Below are 14,063 nucleotides of genomic sequence, written 5' to 3' on the forward strand. Positions count from 1 at the left end.
TCAATGACTCTGTGTAACACAACCTCCTGTTAGACAGTGTTATTAGATTCATCATATTCATCAAACTGATATAATTAACGTGTTCAATTGGAATTTTGAGCTGAAAATTAACGTCCCTAAGACATTTGTGCTGAACTCTTTTTATATTGTTAGAGTGAACTTTATACAAAGGGAAACATGGAGGTGAGTCGTACGATGGTAGTCAACCTGTGATTAGAGAAGGCATCGGAAGAAGAAAAACGAAATAAATTCTAGGTATTTAGGAAACCATGACAGAGAGTGGAAGATAAGCCATTGTGAGCCATTTTACTGCACGTTTGAAAGAGCTAAGTATCAAAAACTAAAGATGATGGTCAAAAGCGTCCAATGTAAGAACTTACTAATTAGATTTTTACATGCCCGTTCAACTTCGGTGTGGTAAAGCCGGCCTTGAACCTGGTTTAAGACCGTTTTAATCAAACAAACGCCAGAGGAATAAGTCAAGTTTTTCACTGTTCTTTTCTTACGCGCCGCATAATATTTACATCACGTTTTTTAATAAGGCTGTTTGAGATAAGCAGCATGTTTTAAGTAGCGAGAATAAATTGTAACATGAATTATAAATTCGGATTTAAAATACGGTTATTTTCCGTTGAATATAGAATCTATACTGTTGAAACTATACTGTTGTGGAAACACCCTGTAGAGTCTATAACAAATCAATACAGTCTGGTTGGCGTTATAATCTGCAAGCGACCGGAACTAGAAGATTTCTCGATAAATTACGTGATTTTGTTAATATCTGTTGCCACAACTAAATACCTTTCTGATACAATAAACCAAAAAAAAACCTTTGGAGGCGTATTTATTTTTCTCAAAATAATACATTATTTTTCTGTGAATTATATTGTGTGATGATATAGTAGATAACAGTTTCTTCCCGGCCTCTTCGGAATCAACATTCATTAAACTTTTTTTCAACAGTTGAAAAATGTAAGATCATGTCTTATTTTTCATATAAAAAATGGATATATTTTAAAATTAAAATTAAAAAATAAAAACTTCAAATCAAACTTATACAAGACTTAAAGCTACCTATCGTGTTGATCTAAAAAATAATTACTGTTGCTGTTATGAAATGTATATGTAAGTGTATGTATACATGTATGCATGTAGGTGCATACATGTACATTATTCTTTACTTACAGTGTTGTGTTCATCAATGTTGTGTTTGTCTGAAATTAGTGATAGTATCAACCAAGTTTAATTAATGTAATTGTATCTCGAGAGCTTTGATATGAATCACTGTTGACAAACCAAAGAGAAAAAAAAAATTAAGCGTAGCTGTGTTGACCTACAAATTTAAATCAGAAAAAGCTGTGCAAAATTCATGACACCAGAGCTAACTGACTGAGAGTTTTTGCTGTTCCAGATATCACACAAACGAATTTTCTGCTTCATAGCAGTTAAAATTTTTTTTAAATCAAGTTTTTTTCCACTGTAAAAGCGAAAATAATGATTTTATAAAATAAAATATTATATTGTTTTATTACAAAGTATGACATTTTTCTTTATTTCAATACACCTGTTGGCACGTCTTGAGTGCGGGTTTTATATCTCTCAAAGCTTTTAAACAAGATGTCAAACATTTCAAAAGCATTTATTTATTAACATGATTGAATCAATGGTCAATTAAAAAATACCTGCCATACTTAGTGCCAGAATTGTTCGATTCGAGATAAATCACCCGAAGAGATCTGTAAAAGTAATGCCCACGTGAAAGTATCTAATGAATCGATTGCCCAACGTGAAAAAATCAAGGAATTCAAAGAAGCACGTGCTAAGCAGGTATGTAGGTAGGTACAGCATCCACAATGGACCAGAGCCGTGGGAATATCTATTTAACAAGATGTATCTCTTATTGCGGGGAGTTATGGAGGTTAGAGGTATAGGAGTAGTTTCTCGGTCGGGGCAACGGTTACTGAGTTTCCGCTTTACCACAACCTGTTGTTAGGCTGCTCGTATAAATAATACGCATTATTATTATTGTGTATGATTGGTGTTTTATTGTTGGTTCTCGATAGAAACAATTTCTGGGCATAATAGTTCAAAACGATGCAAATATTTTTGAATAACCTCATATCACAAAGTTTTTAATAACATGTCAAATTTGTCACTTCATAATAAAACCTGAATAATCAAAAATTGACACAAATCGTAAGTGCACCCCACTTCTGAATTTCGCAGCCACCTCCAAAATACTAGAAAAAAACCCTTGATTCTGCAAATCTTTAGGGCACAGGAATCAGGTAGGTTTGCTGTCATTGTTCTACCGGTATTACAATGGAAGATGCTCCGAGGAACTAGCGTCATTAAGCTCTTCGGCACCGGTGCATAGACGGGAAACAAGCCAAACGCGCGCCCAACATGTGTGCACGGTTGCTATTTTTCAAATAAGAACGGGTTCTTAAGGGGAGGCCATACGTAGTAATGCAAAATCATGTGTTTTAGAAATGTTTCAGAAGCTTTAATTAAATACTGCGAGTAGAATACATCTTGGCCTTTGAAATAATCGAGTATATTTTAGACAAATCTTTTTACAAGCCCAGAAAAAAATAATGTAAAGGCCTATTAAAACTGCTTTAATTTTCAAAATCTCATACTAACGAACCTATTTTCGTTTATGATTTCATTGTATAATGTGGCAAATTAAGTTATTTATAAAATGATCGAAAAAAAATTAAATATTTATGCCTGAACATCCACAAAATAAAATAAAAGGCACTTTTTGGCCATGTTTTTTTCTTTCGTAAATAAAAAAAGGCGGATGGTGTTAAGCGGGAATTTAAACCTTATCACCATCTACGTAAGGGTTGTTATTAATAGCGGCTCAATTTAAAATATTACACGACGTAGTGCATCGCCTTAAATTCAATGGCTCGACTATTCAACGATTTGCAGGCCTCTGTGTTCTGCGTCCTGCAACATGGACCTCTTCAAACCAATGTTTACATATTCCTTTCAGGTATGTGTGTAGTTCATGTAAAAAAATATAATAATTTCATCACCTGACGTGTATCGTTTTTTTCTCTACCATTTCTTCTATGAATCATTCCATGGATTTACGGATGGCTTTACCAAGCATTGAAACATATTGCGAAAGTAGTTGCTACATAAAAATGCTTCATAAATCTTTTGAAATTTATTTAATTAATCGAACGTAATTTTCTGCTCGTTACATTATCGAAACAATCGAATCACCTAAAAGCTTGTTGAGATTTTTTTAATAAATGAATACCTAATCTAAAAGTTGGCACAAATTGAGGTCTGCACATTACATGTCGTCCGAAACTCTCACGTGCAATTCTTCTCAATACAATATTATTAAAATGACGCATAATCGGTTCCATCACACGGTTTTAAGACCGGCTTAACTTTGAAGATCGCTAAAAACGATAATACCCAGCACTTAGATGCAATTGCTATCATTTCTTGAACAGGTTAGCGGAGAACACATCTTTGGAAAGATGGGTAGGTACTGAACACAGCCTCTTTTCTGGACTATCGAATGCACGTGGCCTATTAAGGTTAAACGATCGATGATTGGACCACATGGGAACGTGGTCAGATAATATGATAATGAATGTCAAAACGACCCCAATAAAGGCTTCGATTTATGGTTTCACTGTATAGATTAAACGGGAAACAGAGTAACTGTTTGTTGATCTGTGGTTAGTAATCGGAAATTGTATACCTAGTGACCCATTATACTAACCAGGTGCCAGCACTAACTGGTGTTAGGTGTTTTGTAGCAAATAAGTGATACAGGCAGATTTTACGTTCATTTTTGTGATACACTATTTATTCTCAGCAGAAATACCTAATACCTACGTCTTTACTATGCTTTAGAGAGAATACATATTATACTAACTACTACATGTTAAGGTCTTTATCTAAACGATAAATAGACAAAAATATGAAAAAACACCTTTGAAAAGATTGAGAGTAGGTAGGTACATACCTACTATAAAATAATTGATACTCTAGTAGGATTCTAAACTGATCAGTACTTAATTATTAAGTAATTAAAGTTTTCAAAGATTTTTTTATTACGTCATGTAGGACGAGTTGTTTTACAGAATTTGAAAAATTCATTATATTTGAACGTTGAAATTCAAGTTCTGTTAACGTTCTATTCAAGTTCTGTTTTTATTTTATCATAGGGCCGGTTGTTTTACAGTTCTTGGATAGTTACAGAACTTGAATACGATTTTTATAGAAATGAAAATGAACTTCAAAATTTGATGAATTTTGTGAAACAATTTGTCCTTTATATTTTATTATTATTATTTTTTATTATATACAGAAAAAATGTACGTTTCGGCGAAAGTTTTCAAAACATTTTTAGAAAAATTGTCACGCTATCCTATTCAAATGAAATCAGTAAAATATGAAAATGTTATTTTTTCATAAGATTTTCTTGAAAACCTACCAGGAGCACAAAGCAGAGAAGATATGTGTAGAAATCGCCCGTTACCGCTTTTCGAGTTATGAAATCATAAAAGAGTGTACAGTTTCCAAGAATTTTTAAAAAGATTTTCTTGAAAAACTACCAGGAGCTCATAACACAGAGAAGCCGTGTGTAGAAATCGCCTGCTACCGCTGCCTTTTCGCGTTGCGTCCCATGAAACTGTGTCGGAATGACGAAATATCTTTATTTACATGTAAACAATGGCTACCTTCGGGCCTCGCAGTGTTTTATTGCAGAACAACTGAGCGACATTTGCAAGAATAAAAGGTCTCAGAACAGAGGACTCGTGATTATGTGAAAATAAACGTTATACATTATTACTACATTTGCTGGTTGCCGGGGACTATAGACTATAGACTACGGTGACTTATGGATGTGAATAACGCCATGTTTATTGTTTATAGCAAATATCTTTGGTTTATAGTTTGGATTTCGTAAGGCAGTAAGTAGATACTGATTTCAGATAATGGTATGAAGTATTTATTATTAAATCGAAGGAGGTAGAGAGAAAGGTTTTCATGAAAACATAAAAAACTATTAAACTAATTTTAAAATGTGATATTTAAGGACCTATTTCTTTAGTCAGTGATAACAATAATTCTGAAGGTAATCTGAAATCTTAATCGTTGCTTTTTACAGACTAATTTTCATAAAAATGGACCTGAATTATAAGGTTTGTTTTGGAATAAAAATAAAGGATTTCACTCTTTAACAGACTGCGTTCCATCTTCGCAATATAAATTGATCATACGCTCATTAAAATATACTTTTAAAATATTTTATCCACGTAATAAATTCATCAAATCAATTGAGTGTAGTTATTGGGTTTAGTACAGTGATTAACAATTAAGATATATATTAAAAATTTTCTTAGGATGTAGCATTTGGTCACGCGCATTAAATATTGCTGACGCAACGATTTGCTTTAACCTTTCGCTGGGTATTATCACTCTATATTTTTCTCCGAATTGTTTTTCTCCGCCACTGAATGAAAACGCAGACATTCTGAGAATGTATCACGATATTAATTCTCTCTCCCCCTCTGTCTCGCATATTCCCGTACATTTCATCTCTTTCCACAATCTTTCAGTATCCACATTTCATATAACACATTTAAATGCGCGATCACGTTGTCTCAAGACCATACCACAAAAGATAAAAGGGCGTTAACGACATTGACCTTAAAGCCTAAAAATCTCAACAACTTCAACAAAAAATCATCCTTATCAACAAGTGTCTCTTACACGGGTAAAACTTTTTTTTATTAAATGCTCATAAGACACGTATGCACGAATTATTCGTATATTAAATTAACTATTTTTCAAGATTCATATCTTGCCGTTAAAAAAAGGTTGTAGGAGCATGGCGCCTGTTCAAAGGATAATGAACCCAAAAGTATTAAAGCGGATGTGTCATTGTTCGGCGCTTAAGAAATTCAACCTGACTTATTAACCGGTACACCTTGCATCATGCCAAGAAAGTATGCATCATAATACATGATGATTGTAATAGATAAAAAAGTGGTTTGTAAGAGGCATGGTTTTTATGCTGGACTAGTCTTTAGTCGTTTTTCTTGTCTCAAGTGTAAGGTTTTTTTTTTCAATAGATAAGTTATTTTTAAAGGGTGTGATTTGATATTCTTAATCATTTGCCAATCGTCATTGCTATAAGCGCATCTAAATGCATTGATTTTTTCATACATTTTTTCATTTCGCCCTCATTTGATTTGCTTTGATAATACATCTCGACAATACAAAGATTTTGTTGTTGTAATGTAAATATATTCGTAATTTACTAAAAAAATATCAGGAAACCTGTTAATTCATTCGTAAAGTCTGCAATTGTGTTTTTAACCGGAATCACCAATAGTTTGAAGAGGTTCTTAATAATTTAGCAATATCAATTTATCTAAAAAATATAATAATGCCGCACAAGTGCCCCGCCTGGTCTCAGCAAGTGGGACTATAGCATCCTAAATCGGGGTGTTTTGTGAGGCTGGAGAAAGTGTGGAAAGGAAGGAGATGGGAAAGAGAAAGTTTAGCAAGAACCCAACTATTCAGATCTGGTTACCAAATACGGCTAGAGACATTTCAAAGAGTTTTTTTGAAATGGTGGTCTATTAACAGGGCGAAACTAAATGCATGTGCACTATGCGCAGTAATTCCCAATCATAATATATGGCGAGCGATATGATGAAATAGACCAAGGCATGAGAGTATAGCTTATTTTCATATCAGGTGTTTTGTTTCTAAGCACTTTTAATTTTTTTACGTTTTAACCGGGTAGTCGAATTAAACGTTTTTGTCTTAAGCGGTTTCCATTATTTTACTATAGGATATATGTAGGACGTTATAAATTCACTTTCATGTGATTATCGTGATTGGGAAATTAATAGATTAGTAAAAAATGAAATTAATTAAGCAGAGATTCGAACCACCCCCGGCCGGCAGCTTCCTCGGCCCGGGGGCGGGGGAGGGGGGTTGGGGGTGCACTCACTTCTCGGGCACCCGTAAGCGCCACCTTTCGGACAAAATTATCACAATTAATCAGATGAAAATCCTAACACATATACGGATTTTCCCACAATAATTTTAGGAGATAATATTAGCGATTAAATGCATCGAAATAAGTTTATACTGAGATTTGGAATTCTTCTGCCAACGACAGCTGTGAAAGTTTTTCGTCTAGTGATATATCAACTCATTAATAACATCTAGGAGTCATATTATGTTTAAAGAATTTATTTGAGTCGCTCTAGTAAAAGAACACCATCCAGAATTTAAACATTGCTTGAAATGTCTCTAGCTATATATTTTAAACAGATAAATAATCAGAAATTCTCCCAAACAATCCTTCTTTATTTCTTCTTTCAATACCCAAATTATTTTTCCTCATTTCAACATTTGAGGTTAGGGTGTCTTAATCCAGCGAACGGAAATATTGAGAGTTTTTCACGCACAAATTTCTCTGCCATAAATTATAAATACAAACATCTAAAGTATATATCACAATTCAGTATTGAAACATGAAAGGTTGCTTGAAATGGCTTTGGATTCACAGTGTTTGTGACTACATCTGATTAGCCAGGTACTTCCCCACCTTCCCCTTCCCCTCCCTACTACCTTAAGCCTCAAACACACCCCAATTGGGGATGTTATAGTCTCACTGACTCTAGACGGTAGGGAGCAGTTGGGACTCTTGTGCAGGTCCACATCAAAAAAACTGGAATATTTCACAAAAAATGCTTTACCTTCCCAACGGCGCATACTTCCCGTGGTTCATTTTTTCAACAAAAAAACAATCATCACGTAAATTTTTTCAAAGGATTTTTGAATGTTGATATCAATGTTGTAATGCTTTAATTGAGAATGCTTATAAATGCACGGGAAACTGTATGCATATTTATAAAGGTAAACATTTTATTTAATTAACAGAAAGATCGTTTAAATTACAATAAAGATATTTTACAGGATTCCAGCGTAATTTGATATTAAACAATTTCCTACCAAATGAGATTGCAATTTTAGAGGCGAAATTCAATTATAAGTCTTATTATTTCGTAATACCGGTGCATAATGCATGTAAGACACACTGAGTTTTACAGCCTCCCGCAATCAGTATGTGCATCTCAATGTGCAGTAAATTGCAGCAGCTTATTGCAGATGCAGTTGTGGAAACGTTGATATATCATTACTTATTACGGTTGTTGATGGAACCAACATTCAAAAGTTTTAGCTTTGTAATGAAGTTACAGTAATCTATTTTAAACTCTAGATGTCCTGTTAAAATAACAACGTATGTAAATAGATATCTAGTTATGTGTATTTAAAAAACTTATTACACTTATTGGTGTATTAGATTTGATTAAAATATACAATAACTACACGGAAAAAAAAACAAATATTGATTGAATTTATAAAGAATCTTTTTTAAATTATTCGTAATCCGGTTAAAAACGGGATTGCAAGCCTTATCGAATGAATTAATAGGTTTCCTTATACACTTTTATTAACTTTCGAATATATTATCACAAATTCTCAATATTTGCGCATTTCGTCATCATAAATGCACGTGCATAAACACGTGCTCCGATATATTAGATTTTTCTAAATTTTTAATATTATTTTTATTTTTCTAAATTTCTTAGAGTGGCGGTAGGATCGAAGGTTGAAACAGGAATGGAGATTTCTTTTCTCGTGCTCGCTTGCGTCTAGCGGCGGATTAATTCGCGTTAGTATTGCCACATGTGGGAGGAAATAAAGTAGTCCCACAAGTTTTTCAGGAATCGGCCTTCAATTCCGTTTTAACCGGATTACCAATAATTTAAGAGACTCGAAATACTAATTTTTTATCCTTTTTGTAAAAATTACTATTTTTATTATGTGTTTTTTACATGCGGCATTTCATCATCTTTTGTTTGTTCACTGTTTAATGGTTATTTCAAACCTTCACTGCTCATGATGCAAATAACATGGCGAGCTGAAAGTTGAAGCGATAACCTAGGAAATTTTTCATTAAGTTCATTAGCCTATCGCTCACCGTTTGAGAACGTAGGTAGTACAAAATACAAATAGATTAGCAAAAAAATATAATAAGAGTTAAAATATATTTTTTTATATTACGTAATTAAATCTTAGTCAGAAGTACTCTGGAATAAACTTAGCCAGTTTAGAAACCATCAACTGTAAATCGATAACATATGATGTATTCACAACAAATTTTAAAATATCTTACCTTCAAATTTAATGTAAAATATCTTTAAATGTAGATGTACAGACGCTTAAACAAATGCAGCATCTAATTCCCCAATTAACCGTTCTCTTCATATATTAAATAATATTTGTCTAAGCTTTAAAATGGATTTTTTTTCGGATTCACTGTCCATATTTAAAAGGAGCATCATGTCAATAATATAAACTGTTCAATAGTCATACACATACACGCACACTCACGCATACAAATACACACCTTTACACTATACGTCGCGTCACCCGGTAATTACTAAATAAACAAACCACATTTAAGGAAACATACCATAGGTACCCACTTTGAAATATTTAAATTATTTGTAAATTGTTTCGTCAATGTAACCAATGAACTGTTTATTTCTATAACATAAAAAATTACATTATTCTGGAATAATCAGGTTTTATACATAGATATTTTTTTATTGTTTTAATCATTTCCAATCATTATTATTTTAAAATGGGTTGGATAACACAGTAATAAATATAAAACACTTGATTTACTATCACAAAAAACCACTGAATTTGAAGATATGCATTCGAATCGACACATTCTCTTAGTAATTATTAATTAGCTGTCGAATCTCAAAACCAGAATCAATAATTTATGACTCTCTGGATATATTATTATAAAAACATGTGCTGACTTAAACATTACGATAAACAAGTGAGAACGTATTTCTTGTAGAGACATGTATATGTTGGACAGTAATTAAGACCAAAGAAATATACCAGAAAATAGTCACAGATAATTTATATTTAAACTAACATCTTTCAGTTTCGAATTCCGACAACACTTGTTGTGAGATTAACAAGATTTCAGAATCCAAATCCATTTATTTCGGGCGAGGAGTCAATTTGTCAATCGTATCTTCAACGCGTCGTTAAAAGTCGAATTTTTTAATGACTTCATTTGTTGATAACGAATCGCTACAGAAAGTTTCAAAACTAAGCGTAAACATACGTAAATGTGTACAACACGAAAGGCATTTCTAAAAGAATAACAAATACAGGGTTTTCCAATAAGAGGTGTTATTTTGAATAGCCCGCTATTTCGGTAGATGTTACTTTTGAAGCTGTCATTTTTTAACATTTGACAAGTAGAAACTACGCCATTAATAAAAATGGAACGATACACGCTTCAACAACGCATTGAAATTATTAAAATTCACTTGAGTGAATCAAATGCAAATCATCTTCAGAGCCCAAAAATTATTGTTGAAAAGCCTCTCTATTCTCAACGTGTGACTGTTTGGTGCGGTTTATGGTCCGGCGGAGTCATTGGACCTTACTTTTTTGAAAATGAGGCTGGAGCAACAGTTACGGTGAATGGATTGCGCTATCGAGAGATGATTAATGATTTGTTTTGGCCGGAATTGGATGGTATTGATCTGGACAATGTTGACTTTCAACAAGACAGCGCCACTACCACACAAGCAACGAAACCATTGATCTTTTACGATTAAATATCAAAATAACACCTCTTATTGGAAAACCAATTTTGGTTGCATAAAATTATGAATAATATATTTGAAAATTATAAATGTTTAAAGATAAACTTATGTTTACAAGACAAGGATCTTAGTAAAGCATAAAGGATAACAAATTATTATAAGCAGTAAATATTGAATAAAATACTAGTATTTATTAATTTATTTGGCTGTTTAAAAATAAGCCAACGTAGCATAGTGGCTAGTGCATCTGACAATTCCTGTCAGTGATTTTTTCTGAAGATTTTTTCAATTTATGAGTGTTTCGGGCTAATTTTCATTGCTTATAATAATTTATTTTTTTTAACTTTCAAACCAGTTAGTAGTGAAATTACAAAGCTTTTCTGACTTGCAGTAAGTAAGCTTGCAATAATAATTGTACGAAGCTTTCAATCTCGATCATGTGAAACATGAGGTGTCAGTAGATTAAACCTACTGGATTTTTTTGTAATTTGATTCGCGTTTTATATGCATTTTTTTTATCAAATATAAGGTAAAATATAAATAAATGTTCGTTACCCGTATTTATTTGTAATTTTTGGACTGGACATAATTTCATTTTGACTTAATCTTGTGTTATGTATTTGATCTACCTTTTCTAAGTATATGGAATCCGACAATATGTTTTGTATATTAAGTAAATTACCAAAGCTTTTCTCACTGACAACAAACTAAAGCATTTCCAAGTTCGAGGTTATATCTCGATGGGCTAAAGCATCAGGTGTCAGTACATTATCCCGGGTTGTTTTGACATGCAGGAATTCTCACGTAGGTGCCATTACGTTAGGCAGTTACCTGTTACAGTACCTAGCCAGTGTTTGGTTCAATGCCTATCTCGAACGTCTTTGAAAACAGTCAGTTTTATTACCTGGCCAGTAAAGTTACTCGTATGCCTTCCAAGCAGAAAAACTTCGCTAGTTAATATTGCGTATCTTACACGTTAAGTGATTTTACTTGTTAATTGTATAGCTTTACTTGTTCATTAAAATTTGAAAGAACTTGCTTTCGTGAATATTTTAAATATATATTCTGGCTAGGTTAATTTGATCAAATAATAGTACTCCCTACTCCTCAGATACAAAAAATGCATACAAATAACTGACTGTCTAATTATTAAAATACTTAACATTTTTAATCGTCAAAGGTGTGGACGCTTAGATGGTTTGGGCATGTAGAGCGAATGAGCGAAGAAAGGAGTGTAAGGAGAATATACGATGCAAATGTGAATGGTAGCAGAAGTCGGGGACGCCCGAGGAAGACATGGCACGACCAAGTGAATCAGGTACTTGAGTCGGGCCATGTCAAGAGTCAGAACAATAGAAGAGTATGTATGAGACGATGTATGAATGTGAATGAGGCAAGGAGTGTGTGCCAAGACCGAGTTGTTTGGCGGTCCGTCCTCTCTGCCTACCCCTGCGGGGAAACGGCGTGATGGTTAGTTAGTTAGTTAGTTAGTTAGGTGTATTTCAAATATTTCTATTTGAATTTCACTTTTGTTTTCGGTAATGAATGAATGCAAAATTAACCTACTTCCCGACATCCAATCGAGCTGAAACTAGATAGACTCGTTGTCGATGGTAATGCATTCTGTCAACTTTTGGTGGCAATCACGTGCACACATGTGGACAAAAGAATTTTTCTAAAATCGGTTGCATTACACTAGATAATGTACGAAATAAATGTATAATACCAATTTCGGTTGTGACTCTATGAGTACAATCAACTCTTGAACATATATGCTTTGAATTTACTGTTTAAGTTGTTTAGACAACTTCAACAAAAATAATGACAACAACAACAAGAATTTAAATTACATCTTCACAAATTCTACAATTACTATCCCGTGATTTTCAGGGGTCTGCGCTAGTAAACAAATCGAAGTTAATGCCATGTTGTTAATTATTGTAAATCGCGTCTAACCATGCATCGAAGATATCATATCCGATGTGATACGGTTCCAAATTACGTAAAATATTTTATACCAAATACCCGGATACCATAAGTGCAAGGAGGTATCTCGTGGCAGTTTAGTTACTGGTTTCGAGATGGAGATAATCCGCAACCCATAAACCGCTCTACCGCTTCTTCTCTGCTCGCCTGTTCCGCACGCACCGTTTGGATTAACAACTATCACGTAATTGGATAATCCCATGTCCAATCCTCGTTCTCTTCAAGATCTGAGAATATGTTAAGTGTTAGCTGCAATAGCAAAGTCTTACATTAACATGCAACCCCTATATTAACGTATATTTTTTCAACCCACACTCTTAATTTTGCTATATATTCCAGTCTACATGACTTGGCTGACATAACGCGATAGACTTTTATGTTACTTCAATAGTGCTACGATACAATCAAGAACAATCAAGAGGTACAGAATTTAGCATTAAACATTTGTCTTTTTATGACAGTAAACGTGACATTGATTTTAAATAAGGACTCTTACATCAAGCGGACTAAACAATAAGATATGTGATTTAAAGCAGATTATTTAACTTTGAATTGTGTAAAAGCAATGAAGGTATAATGTAAATATCACACGATTAAAAATATTTTTTCTCTATCTAAAAATATAGTGGGCAACCATGAAAGAAAGATGATCAGTTTGTTTATTCTATAATGTACTAACAAACAAAAACACTTTACAACTGTTAAACGGTGTTTTAGTTACACGTTGAATAAATACTGTACAATATCAGATTCGATTTGGTAAGAATAAAAAATGTCTTTAACTGTGTTCCGAAAGATCTGGCAACATTGCATTTTAGAAGACTGACACTTGAAATTCCCGTCTTGAAAAGCCGAAGTTATTTCGGTCATATTATTTTTTTTAATTGACTGTTACATGTGAATTTAATAGGTATTCGATGAAAGTGATGTTTTTTGAACATAGATATCTTAGAAATCATCTTTTACATTGCACAAACAATGGTTATTATTATTTGGGAATTTAATTATATTTTTTATTGTAAATATATGAGACTCTTGATCTTCTCTAGTTATTATAAAATACCGGTGAAAATAGAACGCTGCGTTAAATCTGGGTAAAAATAAACCATTTAATAAAAAAATCCTTTATTCTGGACAAACATGCATTATATCGCATAATCCTTTTCGTAAAGTGCCGACAAAAAAATGCCTTCACGGCCGCTTTACTAACCTTCGACCCCGCGCGCGCCAGGTTGGTACGTCAACGGAACATTAACACAGGAATATTTTACCAACATGATAATGTATTCTAATTTATTTTTTTACGTTTTGAATGCGTTTGAAATGGCACGCTCTTGGCATTCGCAAATTAACACTAGGCCAGTCACC

At 33.2% G+C, this 14,063-nt stretch overlaps 1 protein-coding gene across 2 annotated transcripts in view; it reads right to left on the reverse strand.

The window, feature by feature from the left end:
- Positions 1-14,063, reverse strand: part of svp (COUP transcription factor 2) — a 194,941-nt gene that overhangs the window by 123,973 nt on the left and 56,905 nt on the right. The window contains exon 3 of one of the 2 annotated variants that reach the window (XM_089642846.1): positions 7,007-7,030. The exons of the other annotated variant lie outside the window; for it this stretch is intronic. Within the exon in view, the coding sequence (XP_089498972.1) occupies positions 7,007-7,030 (24 nt within the window). The remainder of the gene's footprint in view (positions 1-7,006; positions 7,031-14,063) is intronic. 2 annotated transcript variants of the gene reach the window in all.

The sequence above is a fragment of the Hesperophylax consimilis genome, chromosome 2 (assembly GCF_061612785.1).
Source record: "Hesperophylax consimilis isolate HC1 chromosome 2, BYU_Hcon_1.0, whole genome shotgun sequence".
In the NCBI taxonomy this organism is placed as follows: Eukaryota; Metazoa; Arthropoda; class Insecta; order Trichoptera; family Limnephilidae; genus Hesperophylax; species Hesperophylax consimilis.